Here is a 15,945-nt window from a genome sequence, read left to right on the forward strand (position 1 = left end):
TTAGCCATTATTATTTGTGTATATTGAGAGTCTGATTTATTCAATAGCTTATATGGCTACTTTCATTTAGTAAATGAAGCACCCTCTATCTACCCAATGTGGGAGTTTAGATTTTTTGAAGGTGCCATAATATATTGACATTGACTTGACTTTTGCTACATACATTATTCAACTTAATAATTTAGGTGCTGTACAGAATGTCTCAGTCAAGATTTCTGTTGTTTGGAAGCTTACATGTTAAAGAGAAAATGTGTGCACTTTTCTTTCTCTATTCTCTGCCTCTTTCTTTTCTTCTTTTGACTTTCCTCATTTGGAGGAATGTAAAAAATGGAGAGGTATATCAATTACAAATTCAATTCAGCTACCAATAACAGCAGCAACAAAAATTCCAAACAGTCACTTAAAAAGAGCATTCTTTTTCTCACAGGACAAAGATTCTGGAGGCAGGAAGCTGATGATGGAGCTGGTTCAGTAGCTCCTCTAGGATTATTTTGTCCTTTCCTTCATGGCCACAACATGACTGCTCCTCCATGCATCAGGTTCATGTCAAGCCAAGAAAAGGGCAAGAAAGGAGAAAGGGTGGTATACCAGCTATATAAATTCTTCTTATCAGGAGGCACAAGAGCTTTCCAGAGCTCTTCCCCGTTCCCTAACCGAGGAGACTTACGTCTAGTTTCCAGAACAGTGTCACAAAGCCATTAATAGCTGGAAAAACCTCTACACTGAAAGACAAGAGAAAGAAATAGCCTGGAAATGATTTGGGATCAGCCAGTGAATGATATTTCTCAAACTAAGTTTTTGTTTTGGCTTTGCATTTGTGTTTCTCCTCAAATTCTCCCTCTTGCCCTCCCTCTACCCTATAGTCCTCTTTGTCTGGAAGGAGGTAGAACTTAGAAAAATGAAAACATGGAGATTTGTTTCAGGAGCTAATATTTGCCGCAGAATATGTGCAACATGTGCACCAGAGGAAAGAGTGGAAGAAGATATGAAGTAGGATCTCTGTATCAGCACAAATGGAGGTCAGAGGGGAAAGGAAAGGCTGGCTCAAGCAGAGAGGGTGGAGGAACACAGTTGACATTTCCCCAGCGGATCAATTTCATAGGCACTCCCTGTGCTGGAGGCAGAGCTAAGCTTGTTGCCTCTGAAATGAAGCACCACAGACAACAGAGCTTCTTATAGATCACTTAATACAAATTATCATCGAGAGATATTGTTTATTTTCATGTCTACAGAGCAAACAACATAGAAGGCATTTGTGACATTCACAAGCTATTTTTAAATGACACCTACTCAAATGTTACCTATTTCATAAATCTGTAATGATTTTTTTTTTTCTTAAAAACATTATAGCTTTAATAGAATTTTATACTGTGACTGTTAAGATAGCAAAAATTCCCCCAAGGGGACCAGGATTCTTGGCTCACTCATTTCTTCACCCTGTCCTCTCTTCACCTGGTCAGCTGTCAGGTGGCTCTCCTGTACGTCAACTCACAGGTGATGAGGTCTTCAGACCGTCACCCAGCTAGGAACTCCTGGTGGACTAGTCACCATCGCTCTCACTTGAACTGCCACTGTCAGATGACTCACTACTGTCCTCCCTTCTACGGGAACTAAGCCTCCTGTTGGAATACGGTTGTCTACCCCAGGAGCCTTTCCCATGTGGCATACCCTTATTCCGTGTAGGATTATTTTGTCTATGGGGTACATAATGATATTTTCTGCTGTGTGGTATATTCTCATTACTGGGGCCATTAAGGGAATCCATTTCGGTTTTGATTTCATTATCAAGACCACGAGAAGGAATGGGCAGGCCCTGACTTTTGCCCTTACTAGGAAACCTTTGTTTTTCATGTAAGATTGCTTGGTTCCTATTAGAGTCATCTACACCCTTTCTGGCACTGCCTTTGTCGTTTTTAGGAATTTCATTATAATTGGTACTTTCAGTTGCATCACTACTGCCTTCTTTTCTTTTCTCTTTTGAGGGTGCAGGAGGGTAATGAAACTCAACCTTCCCTTGGTGAGCATTTTGGCCGCCAACATCCACTCTGTTTCCTTCTCTTCCAGGGAGTTCCTTAAAATTGGTACTACCCATGATATCGTTGTTGCCCTCTACAAGACTGACATCAACAGCATCTGCCTCTTTCGCAGTTTCATCCCCAGTTCCAATGGTATTTCCGCCATTTTCTTCTCTTTCTGGGATCTCATTATAACCTGGCTCTTTTGTGTCAAGATTAGTACTCTCAGCTTCACTTGGGCCTGCAAACCCTGTTTGAATATCTTTGCCTTCTAGGTCAGGACCAGTAGCTTCTCCTTTACCAGGAATGTCCTTAAAAGGTTGGCCGTCCCCACTGAAAGGAGACATATCATTGTCCCCTCTCTCTTGAAGATCTGTGTAACCGCTGCCTTCAAAATCACTGGGGATTTTTTTGACTTTTGATAGATGTTTTGGGTAGTCAATGTTGTGTTGAGTACGATGGGTGCTTTTGCTTTTTACTGGAACTTTCTGGACTTGGGAATCTCTTTGAGGCTTCTTTTTATCCTTCGAGTGTGCTTTAGCATAGTTCATACTTGCTGGAATTTTGTTTAGAACGTTCTTAGGTTTGCTCTGTTTGTTTTCTTCCCCCAGGAGTTTAATTGCAGTCACTGGCCCCACTATATGTTGCATGTTATTTCTGATGAGAGCTGCGCCATATTCTTCTTGGTCATGTAGTTTGCTGATAGCATCATCTCCATCCGCAAACTGTTTATTCCCAGTTGACTTAGGATAAATTGACATCCTCAGGCCATTGTGAATATTCTCTTTGTTACTGATACTATATTCTTTATTCAGTCTCTGTCTATTTGTGAAATAATTTTGAGATTTACTACTTCCGTTATTCTCACTGGCTTCAGAAAGGGACAAATCTTTCTTTCTTTCCTGGACAATATTTTCTTTAGATGATAGCTCTTGATATCTTCTCTTGCCCAAATGGTGAAGACCAATATTGCCTTTGTTTTTCTCTTCCTGCTAAAATACAATTTTCAATACGAAGTGATTATTTCATGTAAAATTTTAAAAATATAATAATTCTTAGGCAATATAAAAACCATCCACCAGATATTTAATAAAAAGGATCTATTAACTCAACAGAGGTTTACTGGTAGAGGTCATTCTAGAATGGTCAAATCAGGTTTCATGGAGAAAGAAGAATGAACTAGGCTTGAAAAACGGGTAATATTCAAATATGCAGAAGGGAAATTGTGAGAATATTTTAAGAATAAGTGGCATATTCAATTGTTTGGAAGCAGGACACAATTGAGACATAATATGATTAAGCCTACAGAGTGGGAATAGTGAGTCATTGCAAGCAAAATGGATTTCATATATTAAAATTAGTTCTCTCTCTCTCTCTTTTCTTTCCTTCAATCTGATCATCAGAGGTATTCATCTGCCTAAAAGAAAGAGTGTTTGCTTTTTCTTTCCTTTCTTTCTTGCTTCTTTTTAAACAGAAAATCTGCAAATAGAAGAATCTTCTGACATTTAAAAGAAAAGTCCCTGGGAGAATAATGGGATGAAAAAGAGAAAGCGGAGCAGGAGAATAAAGTATTTATATATCTATATTTCAATTCATTCTTTTTTTTGGTGGGGGAAGGGGCAGGATCTGTGAAGATGCTGCTCCATATCCTGGGTTTTATCACCCTTGGGTGCAGTCAACTTTCAGTAAGCTTGGCAGAACAATGCGGTCAGGAAGAAAGAGCTGAGATTGACTGTACCCTATGCCACTCGCTATTTCTCTGCAGCATAGGCTAAATATAGAAGTGTCTGAGCATCTGGTCTGGAGATTTCCAGAGAGTGTTGCCATAGAGGAAGTGAAGTGGGTCTAAAAGGAGCAGCGTAGATGGAGTACATACTAGGGACAAATGTGAGTCATACTCAAACAGAGAGAAGTCTAAATTGCCCATGGGAGCTAAGAGAGACTGAGTCACCACTGGGCCCCAGTCAAGGCTACACTGATTGAATCCTAAGCTATGGTAGCCAACAACTTCATTTTAGAATGAAGCAGGGCAAGACACATTCAAGTGGTTAGGCAACATTATCCCATGCATATCTGAAGATTCCAAGTCTTCCTCTTCACTATGGTGTAAGCCATGTTGTCCATTTGGTGCACGGTATGTAGTGGATGGTGTAAGCCACACACCTGGATGCCATCTTAGAGGGAGAAGGAGGGGGAGTGAGGATCTGAGCATTTTTAACTGAAGAGACTGATTTATTTAAATAAACTATTTTAATTATTAGATAACCTTAAGTTTAAACAGACTGAATTTAATTTCTGCACATTCCCTTGCTCCTCCATGAGGAGCTCTTGAGCAACAGAACGATTATAGACAGACTAAATGTCATTTTTTCTTTTCACCTCCAAATTGTAGGATGAGCTGGAATATACAACATCCCTACATAGGCCTTTGAATTGATGAGTAATATGAAATCAACATAAGAGATATTTATTGAGAGAGTGGAACATGGAAAAAATTAGGCTGGGTGCTACATGTTCTAAGCAATATCTGGTGATATTCATTGGCAAAGGCAGTGATCCTGAGGGGTGTGGAGGGTGGGGGCTGGTCTGTGAGGCAGAGACATTGTAACCAATTAGGTCTGCACAGACAAACAGAGTGCCGGAGACTTGTAGAAGATGGAATGCCAGGGTGAAGAATTTGGTTTTATTTTGTAGAGTGTGAAGAGCTAGTGAAAGTTCATAGGAGATTAACAAAATACAAATTAAGGATTTAGGAGGAACAGTGGTACGAAATAACATGTAGGAAGCTTTTGTAGTATCCAGTAATGAGATGTAATCACTTGGATTAGGATTATACCAAAGAAAAACATTACAAAGAAAAAAAAAACCCTTCTTTTGGTGCCCAAGCAGAAAAAGCCTTAATAACTAAAATGGACTGGAATGTTAACATGTAAAAATGGAGACAGGGTGAAAAAGACAAGGACTTTAATGTTAGACATATTGATGTTAAGGGAATATAGAACCTGAGCTCAAAAAGCAATATACAGTTAGAGATAGAGAATTGGGTATCACAGGTTCTTGGGGGGTCCCAGTACAAGTCCTTCCCAGTTTTCATAGCCTATGGTCAACTCTTCTTTCCTTGAACATCTTACAGGCTAATTGTTTATTACTTTTCAGATTCTATTGTTTCACTTATATATAGTTGTAATTTTTTCAATAAATTTTTAACTTGAAACTAGTATCCATTTTTCCTGATGCAACACCTAATAAGTTTATTTTCTCTTTCCTATGAAACCCTCCCAACATTTGAAAAAGTCTAGTTTTCCTTCGAACTCACTGGCGGCTTTCTCTTCTCCAGGTTGACACTACAGTCCTCTTGTGCTAGGTGACTCCATTCAGACCCATCACCTGATGATGAATTCCCTTTTGTTTGTGCGATCCCAAATCAGACCTTGACTCTGATGGGACCTGATCAGCCCCAAGCATCGGGAATTCATCCGCTTCCTTGCCTTGACCACAGCCCTATTTTTACTAATAACAGCTTAATTTTGTGCTGTCTTTTTGACCACCACTTCAATTTGTTGGCTCTTGTCAAGCATGTGGACATCTTAGATGTGTTCATTAAAGATGTCAGAATACACGAGAGCTCCCTGATGGAGAGAAAAAGCATGCAGCCAGAAGCTCACAGTATTTGGTCAAGTGTGTAGGGAAGGTAGCAAAGAAGATAGAAAAACCAAATGCAGGCTGGGGTGGTGGCTCACGCCTGTAATCTCAGCACTTTGGGAGGCTGAGGTGGGTGGATCATGAGGTCAGGAGATCGAGACCATCCTGGCCAACACGGTGAAACCCCATCTCTACTAAAAAAAAATACAAAAAAATTAGCCAAGCACGGTAGCGGGTGCCAGTAGTCCCAGGTACGCAGGAGGCTGAGGCAGGAGAATGGTGTGAACCCGGGAGGCGGAGCTTGCAGTGAGCTGAGATCGCGCAGGATCATAGGGAATGTGTTGAGTGAAATAGCAGGCAGGAATTGCCAAATTGTCTTTCTTAATCCCTCAGTCCAGTGCTCACGAAAGTAGCTGTGCTATGGAAAGAGCACATGCATTAGAATGAGTTGCCTCACTGCCATTTATGGGCTGTGTGATCTTGGGAGCATTATTTCACTTCTCTGAGCCTTAGCTTTTTTTAGCTGTAAAATAAAAATGATATCTACCTTTCAATATTTTGGGAAGAATTAAATGATTTTTATTAAATAATGCATGTAAAGCATACAGAACTGGGCATAGCCCTTTAATGAATGATAGTTTCTTTCCTAGATAATATTAATGATAGTCATGTGATTACTGGATGCACAGAGGTTCTCCCAGTCTCTGGACTTCTCTAATATTGGTTGTAGAGGCAGATGAAGATGGAAAAACTCTGGATCCCCCGCTCCCGTATTGGCCAATTGTCACCCTCAGGCTGTGTGTTCTGCAAGCTTGTAGCCGTTGATGGGATGTTATCTGAAATAGATTTTGATTGGACTCTCTCTCTCTTTTTGCTCCCAAACAGAGGTACTGTTCTGCTTGGAGGACTGTCTGCTTTTATACATGTATCTTATTAACCGTTGGAAGTAGTGGGGAAATTGTTGAATCAGCTAACATTTGAATCTCAAAATAAAAATGGCTTTTAGAAGTGCCCTGTACTTTTAAGAAGCTGGCTAATATGTGGTCTGCAAAAGTGCCAATGTGTAATATTTGTAAAATATAATTTGAAATTACTTATTTGTAAAAGTTATGGCATTATTGTTCATTAATTTTTTTTAATATTGGTGGGTATATTCTGAAATAAGATTTTGCCATGAGAAAAAAATAGAAATAAACTTTGTAATATATCACTAAACAAAAAGTATTTTAAATATTTGTCTTGAGTAATTGAGTCTCAGAAAGTTTTACTTGGACATTTATGTTTTCCTTTGCAATCAAGTTCATTGCTGTTTACTCATTACTAATATAACCTTTTGAGTTAAACACTAAATCTAAAATCAGTAGGTTATAGTAATCTCTTCCTAATTTTTTCTCTCTCTTGTCTGAAGTGGGAAGTTATGTTTTATTTTTGGTGCTTTTCTGCTTTTAAAAAAAGTAACATATACACTAATGAATTGTGTGCATTTTATTAGAAGACTGAATAGGATAATTTTATAAATGAAAACATGAAACAACTTTTAACCTGTGGTCTATGATGGCTATTTTTGCATTGAAGAAAATATCAAAAAATAGAAAGAAACTTTTCTTACATTTGCTTGTGTTAAATGATTTCTGACTGTTCGGTGATCCATGTACCAGTTGGCTGACTGCTTCTCTATGCTCTGCTTTTCGGTCTCCATGCTTTGATTCCTATGAGTTTTTTCGTGGAGAATGGCCTCACTTCTGTTTGCTCAAATCCTACTCATCCTCCATGGCCCAGTGCAATTGTTTCCATTATGAACACTAGAGGCTAGGAACTAATTTTTTTCTACTCCAAGCCCCTAAAGCATGATCTTTTTTTCTCTTCTGGATACTACTCACATAGCACCTCCCACATTCTGTCGTGTTTCACAATAATTTCTGTAAGCGCCTTTTGTTTCTTTTCTAACTCTAAGATCCTGGAGAGAAAGAATTTGTTTCTCAGTCGTTTTATCTCACATAGTATCTTACACACTAGTTAAGAACTCCACATGTATTTGTCAAATGGATATGTTTTAACTTATTTACAGTTAGATGTAGTCTTAGAGATGTCATCTAAAGGATATTGATGGCAGAAGAAAATAACATTCTGAAGGGAAACAAACTATTGCTTCCATGGGGAATAAAACCAGATTTGGAAAAAGTCAATAGCCCTTTTACTGATGGTATTTCAAGCTATTTCCAGCCCTTTGGCCAATGAATCTACAAGAAGGGACTGAGTGAAAAGAATTATTGTCATTGCAGTGACAAGGGCCTCATTCTTTTACTTCTGAGCAACCCAACACAGATGGAGTTACCCATGGAATGAATTTAAGAGACAGTAAAATGTATCACTCATTAGGCCAAAATGGTTTCTCCTCTTAGCCGTTCTCTGCTGAGATCCCCACCGTCAGAGCGTATGGTAGAATATGTCAAGAAAACTTCCTTATAAAACACCAAATGTTACTTAGAAGCAATAACACAGCAGCCCATGGGCACCTGGGGTCCATGAGTATCACACCTGCAGCCGCAGGTCCTGAAGCAGAGCGAGATGTGGGCCAAGGCATGGGTTGGGGATCAGGAAGATTCTGGGACCCAGAGTTTTGTAGTAGAGAGGCTTGAGGAGCCCGGGGAGTGAGGGAAGGGACAAAAAGTGCCAACCTTAAGACAGAAATCCCAGAGCAAGCAAAAGTAAACTTCGCCTCCCCTACATTTTCCTCTAGGGCTAGTCCAGAGTTTAGTCATGCTAAGAATGGTCATTCAGAGATTCAGCTTACCTTTACATCAGTTTGATTTTTCTTCCCAGGTGACATGTAAACACACTTAAAAACATAATGTCCATGTTTCTCATGGTGACCCTTGTATGTTATCTACAAAAACACGACATTATATTAAGGCACATTTTATCTCTTACAAAGAAATTTTTGAGCTCTCTTTTTAATCCTATGAGAAACTTTAAAACTTGGGTGAAGCTGAATTCTGCCTCTGACAAATGGTAGTACTTCTTATAACCACAGGAGGGTGTGTGTCAGCCAGCTCCCGAAGACAGCAACTTGTTCCTTCTCTCTTTTTTTTTTTTTTTTTTTTTTTTTTTTTTTTTTTATTTATTTATTTATTTATTATTATTATACTTTAAGTTGTAGGGTACATGTGCATAACGTGCAGGTTTGTTACATATGTATACTTGTGCCATGTTGCTGTGCTGCACCCATCAACTCGTCATTTACATCAGGTATAACTCCCAATGCAATCCCTCCCCCCTCCCCCCTCCCCATGATAGGCCCCGGTGTGTGATGTTCCCCTTCCTGAGTCCGAGTGATCTCATTGTTCAGTTCCCACCTATGAGTGAGAACATGCGGTGTTTGGTTTTCTGTTCTTGTGATAGTTTGCTAAGAATGATGGATTCCAGCTGCATCCAAGTCCCTACAAAGGACTCAAACTCATCCTTTTTTATGGCTGCATAGTATTCCATGGTGTATATGTGCCACATTTTCTTAATCCAATCTGTCACTGATGGACTACATAACTCTAAATCCGTTTTCCCGAAGGGCCTGTCAACTGCTTTCTGTCCTAGGGTGGATGGATTTTATTACCAAATTTCTATGGAATTGGAGCATGTGGAAATATTTTCAGGTGGGAGGGGGTGAGAGGACCGGGAGAAAGGCAGGATTTACAATATTCATGTCTGATGTCTAATTGGCAAAACTCACAGCATGAACATTCAGGCTCTTAAGCTGGCAATGTTGGCCTTTGTAATTTTCAGCTGAGATAAAGTACAGAAGATTGTTAGTTCTTAGAACATAATTTTCTGTGATAGGCAGAAGTAAGCTGCAATTTGGTGGCATGCAAAGCGGGGAGGATTCTTTTAACTGTTTGCATATGGAAAGCTGACTCCATGGACATAGAATTCCTCATTAAAACCTGATAGCTACCTTCCCCTTTACTCCCTTATTTATCATTCTGAGAGCCAAGTGTTTGTCAGGTGCATGTGTGGGAAAATATTGTTTGCTAGTAGCAGGTTCCCAAATTCTTACTCACTTAGCCCTGAGAAGGTTGCCTGGCAAAGCATTGTTTCATTTGAAGGAAGAAATCACATTGGAGAGAAATAAATCTCTATTCACAATGTTTTCCTCTTTTCTGTCACACATGGTGTGTGAATTTTAATACCTGATTGACTAGAAAGTGCCAATATTATGTTGTATAATTTTGCACTTCCATTCAAAGTACCCAAGACTATTTTGACAGTTACACTTTTCTCTCACTGACTTTTTCTTTACAGAGCCAAAATAGAGTTATTTGAGAAGATGAATTCTGTTTACCCTCTGCTCTTCCACACAACTTTGCTTAGTTTTCTCAGTCTGTGGTTGAAATGTCTGAAAGGAAACAAGAAACAAAACTTCACCCACTAGAACATTCTATTTCATTAACTTCATTAAACAAACGTTTCATTTATTTTTCTCTCACTGGGTTATATTATTCAATGTGGAAAATCATTCTAACCAAAAGAAGATTGACACATTCATCTTGTTAGTATTTGTTTCAGTATTACGAAAGACAGTGCCAACTTTCTGCCCCCAGAGGGAGACAATGCCTTCTCCACTACAGAACTGGATTCAAGCTCAGACAACCGCTAAGTGGGTGTGCTGGGGGAGAAGGGAGGGATGGCACCCCAGATGAAGGAGCTTGGCTGCCATCGGAATCCACTGAAAAAGAAGTTTTCACTGGCAAACTGGGAGTTGTTAAATATAAGTGAACTAAAATCAGAGTTTGACGATTTAAATTATATGTGTGCATCAATTATATAAGTTGAGTAATTGTAATATTGAATTAAGGTATGAGGCTGTTGATGGCCCAGGGAGAGTCAAACCATAGCTGTTCACATGAGGGGTAGGATCACACCTAAGAATAAAACCTTATTGCTGCCAGATGTTTCATTCTGAGAAGGAAAAATGGAGGTGGCCAGCAAATTAGGACAAATTCTTTTTCTTGGTTTGACATAAAGTGTCAAAATTTCTTGAGGGTAGCATAGGGTGAAGGGTAGCTATTGAAGCGCAGAAAGGGCAGAAATGAAGAAAGAATAGACCCTGGCAGTTTGTCCCAGGCCTTTGGGCTAAAGTTTGTATACCACAGGAAAGCATGCAGAACAGGAACCATAAATCTGGGAGCAAGTGTTTTATGAAAGGAATAGATGTAACAGTTCTTTAATTCTCAGTATTTTTCATTTACCTCTTTCTTTCAGAAACTCCTAGCCTATCTCAGATGTGGCACCGGGAACCAGTGGGCGGACTGGGTCGTGTTTGAATGGGTGTGCTACAGTGGAAGCAGGCATCACGGTGGATCAATCGTATAAAAGAGAGAACCCCTTAAGGGAAAGATTGAATAAAGAGATAAACAGAAAGAGGGCCACCTAGGCCAGCCGTCATATTTACCTGGAAAGTGTTCTTCCTGAAGAAGCTGTAAGTTTCTATATTTTGTTTAATACAGACAGGTTGTTCCTTGCACTAAGATATTGGGAATGTCCAGGCTTGCTCTAAGCGCCTTTAAATCTCCAGCTCAATCTGAACTGATTCCTTCATTTCCCAAACTCATTTGTCCTCTGTGTTCAGACCGGGTTTGGGTGAAGGAGGCCTGGCATGAGACTGAGGGGTAGAAGGAGAGAGAAGCCAGGGTATGTCCTTCTTTGCTCTTTCTTTTTGGGGCTGCATCTCTAGAACCGGGTACATCTCCTTTGTGGTCCTAGTTCCCCCACCCAGGGGCCTAGGAGCAGCACCTTTTTTTTTTCCCCTTCAGCCCTAAGGGTGGTGGTAACTTTGATCCTTGGGTGGTCTCACCACCCTTGGTTGGCCTTTCTCTTCTTCCTTATACTTTATAGCTAGTTTCCCTTAGACAGCCCCTTTACTGAGCTCTCTGTAGTGGATTTTGTTTTCCGGACTGGACTCTAGCGGATAAAATCATCTTCAAAATACAAAACTCAGAAGTTTAGAAAGCACCTCCATGGCTGGACTCCAAGGCATAGCAGGCTAATATTCTATTCCATTCTAGAAAATAACAATAGTTTATCAATAACACCTTCTATTTATAGGACACTTTATAGTTTGTAAATTGCTTTTGTACACATAATCTCATTTGAGTCCCAAAGTAACCCTTATAAGATAAGCAGTGGAAGAAACAGAATTGTCCACACTCATACAGTTGGTGGTTGCAGTAGAAGTAGAGAAGATATTTTGATTTAAATCTTCTGCCTCAAAGTCCTGGGGTTAAAATAATAAATTTTTAAATGACTAAATACGAAAAAGCATTTAGTAATAAGAGGAAATGTTCCTAAACTTTATATTAATTATCTTCAAGGCATATTTTATAGTTTTATCCTTTATTGCATTTCTTATGTTGATTCTTATATAATCTTGTGAATATAAATTTGGACCATTATATCACTCTTCAAAAATATAAAAACAGTGCAAACAGTTCTGGAAATTGGACTATAGGAAGAAGAAAGCATAAAAATGAGATGGGCAGATACTAAGCAAAAGAAAGAAATCATAGTATGGGGTATCAGGGATCTTCTTACAGAACACACACACACATACGGGTTAGAAACCTACTTGACAATATAGAGTACCTAGGTACAGTTTTGATTTACTGTGACTTACAACAAAGTCTTTCTAGTCTAACTGCATGTTGATGAATATTAACTGAATTGCATAGCCTAATAAACATTCATTTTCTTCCTTTTAAAAATCTTTTAGAATTTGGCTTGTAATTCCAAGACGTATGCAAGTGACTGAGTATATACTAGTTTCTTAAGCCACCAATCTATCATTTAAAAATTTAGGTAATTACTAAAATGGCATCTTTATACCTGGAAGAAAACATCATATTTAATGATTCGCAGTTACAAATATTGCCTCTGCATCCTTGCTGAGCTGCTTTCATTTGAAATACGCATCCCTCCCTTCTCCCCACTATACCCTCAGGCAGATATCTTGGGCTTGAATGTGGCCCTGTAACGGAGGTGGCACTGTCTGCCTCTGGGGAGGAAAGCTGGCGTCCTCTTCTGATCAGTGGTCACTGAATCGATGTTGACATAGCACATTTACTGGAAAATGATGAGAAAGCCCCACTCCAGCTGTTTCTTGGAATACGTTGCTCAAAATAGAGTCTTCAGCTGGCTGACTTGAGCTGGGACAGCAAGACTCATTCTTCCACCGTGAGAGGTGGGAGAGACACCTGAGCCTCTAGGCCTTGATTGAGTGAGGTCTGTGCCTGGGGCCTCACAAATGCGTGTTGTGAGCAGTACAGGCCCCACAGGACTGTACTGCACACCCTTGTTGCACAGAGTGTGTGGAGAAGGGAACACATTTCCCCAACTTTCACTGCCTTTCATGTGGCCCTCGGCTGCCTGGTCATCCTCATCAGCCTGGTTACCCTACTAGTCACCCAGTCACTCAGGACCTATATATATAAGTATGACTGGCAATGGGATGACAATTTGTTTCCATGGTTCTCCAACCAAAAAGGTTGTTCTGATAAGTTAGGATGCTGCTCAGACATTATCTAATTAGCACTGTGTCTGCATTGCAGAAAATAACTAACACTCAGCATTTTCACAAGATAATTTGGTCACATCCTGAATATTCAACTGGGTGAGTCAGAGGGAAGAAAAGACACACAGGGAAGTAGGAGCTTGATTTGGGCTAAGCTTGGGGGTACTACATCCCATCTGTAGCCTCACTGATGAAGAGAAAAATCACGACTAGGATCCCACAGTATTGGGGTGTTGCAAGAAATACAGAAGAGTTCTTGTCTCTTTGTATTTTTATCTATCTGCTAAATCTAGTTGGTTAGCTTTAAAACATTCGTGTCAAATTCTTTAAGTTTTCAGGAAAATATTAAAAGGTTATTTTGCCATGTTATAGTTTGAGTCTTTGAGTATCACTCATTAGTATCAGCGGATTTGAAATGCTGTGGCTGCCTCCTGGTTTTCTCAAAAAATCTGGTTTTGGTGTTCCTTAAAAGGCAACGTTGTGAGATCTCATAGTTCAGCACACGTTTATTGAGAACCTCCTTGGTTAAGTGTGTTAAGTGCTGGATGCTTTCTGTTTGCTTGGTACTTTTTAAAATAAGTGAATTAGGTAGATACTACTAATTTAAATAAACATTGCTTGAAAGAAAAACAAACGAAGAGAACAAGAGATTATCTGAAACATAATTGAATTTGTAAATGCTTACTGGTGCTGCCCAGGTCACACTCAAAAAGAGTAGTCCCACACAGAAAACTCGCATCTTTGAGAATCTCTGTGAAAAGACAACAATATCTTACCACAAAGCATTGCCAGTTATAAACTGCGGCCGTAAGAAGAGATAAAACACATAGGAATATATAAACACCCTTCCCCTTGGCAGTTCATTTCTTTTTGTGTATGTGTGTGTATAGACCATGTATAATTTACTTATACCCGAGTGTGGACATTTTAATCTAGGAGCTTTCATATGTCAAGTTATTCCAATGTGAAAATGAAAATTATTCAATATCATTAAAACAGTAAAGTCAGTTGATAGAAATATATTTTATAGACACATTTATTTGCTGTATCATCAGCTCTTCTTCCTCTTGTCTTTAGAAAGAGATTGTTTAATTATTTGCATAATTCAAAATGACATTAAGTTGATGCAGCAGCCCATAACACACTCTAAGTCTGTCAGGGCAGCAGATTGCACTGTGGGGAAAGCTTATCTCCCTCCGGGCTGGTACCCTAATCTGTGTCTCATGTTCATTAGCAATGTGTCTGAATTAGTAGCCATTCATGGGCTGGAGAGTGAACTAATTTTTGCAACACTGACATTAATAGCTAACATTTATTGAATACTAAAATGAGCTAAGCACTGGGTCTAAGAATTTTGCATGCATTCAATTATTTGAGCCTCACAACCACCCTACAAGTTAGGTGGCGTTACTATGCCTGTTGTATAGATTAGGAAATAGACACAAAAAGATCAAATAACTTGCCTTATAACTCACAAATACTAAGGGGCAGAACTGGGATTAGTATCCAGGCAATGTGGCTATAGACCCAGTTTTCTTAATCAAGACTGTCTGCCGCCTTAAATAACTTTCTATTCTTTTATCTCATTACAGAAAAATCCATGTGCAGTTGACTTAAAGGCTTATATTGGGCTCAACAAAATGATGTTCAAAATACTAACATTTAGTTACAAACAAAGGTATTTGTTTATGTTTTGGTAAATATACCAACAGGAACTAGTGAGCTCACTTAGGTAGCCATTAGACTGGAAAAATGTCAACATGTCTTTGGACTATTGATCTTATTATTATATTATGAAAACAGTAAATTTATACCACTTTGAGATTTCATGAAGAAAAAATATTTTTATGGGAAAAAATAATCTAAATATTCTTGCAATCTTTAAACATCTCAAGGAAAATCTGGTATTTGGAGAAATAAATATAGCTATTAAATATATTCTAAAATCCTAGGCTATGTTTTTCTAAATTAGTGGATCTAAATTCTAACTATAGTTGACCCTTCCAAGCATTTTATAGATCAGGACAACGTAAGTAATTTATGAAATGATTTAATGCTGATCAGTAGAAATATCAACACAGACGAGGTTTCAAAGTATGAATAAGATCAGATATTCCTGATTACAGTTTGTTAAGTGAAGGGATAGAGGAAAATTAAAGTCTGAGTTACTCTGGATCTTGATAATGCTAATAACAAAAAAGGAGAAAGTTGTTATCAGATCATCAATTTTAGTTGATGATTTCTAGAGCATGGTAACACATTTCCTAGTTTATAAAGCAAAGCACCAAATAATACATAGTTGTGCTCAGCAGAGAAGATTTTCAAAGGTAATAAAAACCTACTTGGGTGGCAAGCATCTTAAAAACGTAAACAACTATGATATAAAGCTATTTGCTATCAAGAACATGAAAGCCAAATTACCTGGTATCTTTTACCTTCAGAATACCTGGCTTCTTGTTGCAGGATTAGCAGTCTCTGAGCATTTTGCTGAAATTTAAAGTTTGTTCGAGTTCCCAATGGCCAATCAGCACTGGCTCACTCAGCACCAGCAAACAATTTGTTACAAGTGCCCACAGATAACCATAGGGGGGCGAAGTAATTTTAATCTAAAAATGTGTTTGTGGTAGAGAGCTGCTATCAAATGTTCCAGAAAGTGGGATAAACAGAAAATATAAATACCTCAGTTTGGACATCATGTTGTCAGATAATCAAAATTGATTTCAGAAC

General features: G+C 38.8%; 2 protein-coding genes across 4 annotated transcripts in view; both read right to left on the reverse strand.

Annotated features, from left to right (window-relative positions):
* The window catches only part of SPP1 (secreted phosphoprotein 1), an 899,378-nt gene that overhangs the window by 127,109 nt on the left and 756,324 nt on the right, over nucleotides 1-15,945 (reverse strand). The window lies entirely within an intron of this gene.
* On the reverse strand, nucleotides 1,171-15,784 carry MEPE (matrix extracellular phosphoglycoprotein). The gene is made up of 5 exons (XM_050790469.1): nucleotides 15,640-15,784; nucleotides 13,904-13,969; nucleotides 9,994-10,047; nucleotides 8,452-8,544; nucleotides 1,171-3,007 (listed from the first exon to the last, which is right to left on the reverse strand). The coding sequence occupies exons 2-5, from the start codon at nucleotides 13,955-13,957 to the stop codon at nucleotides 1,541-1,543; spliced, it is 1,668 nt and encodes a 555-aa protein (XP_050646426.1). The 5' UTR covers nucleotides 13,958-13,969; nucleotides 15,640-15,784; the 3' UTR covers nucleotides 1,171-1,540.

This window comes from Macaca thibetana, chromosome 5 (assembly GCF_024542745.1).
Source record: "Macaca thibetana thibetana isolate TM-01 chromosome 5, ASM2454274v1, whole genome shotgun sequence".
Classification (NCBI taxonomy): Eukaryota; Metazoa; Chordata; class Mammalia; order Primates; family Cercopithecidae; genus Macaca; species Macaca thibetana.

Excerpts from the sequence above, each read along its gene's own strand:
- MEPE (XM_050790469.1), bottom strand. The coding sequence starts at position 13,957 with ATGCGAGTTTTCTGTGTGGGACTACTCTTTTTGAGTGTGACCTGGGCA. Across the intron at positions 10,048-13,903 it reads GTGTGACCTGGGCAGCACCA|ACATTTCAACCACAGACTGA; the intron begins GTAAGCATTTAC and ends GTTTCCTTTCAG. Across the intron at positions 3,008-8,451 it reads AAAATCAAACTGATGTAAAG|CAGGAAGAGAAAAACAAAGG; the intron begins GTAAGCTGAATC and ends ATTGTATTTTAG.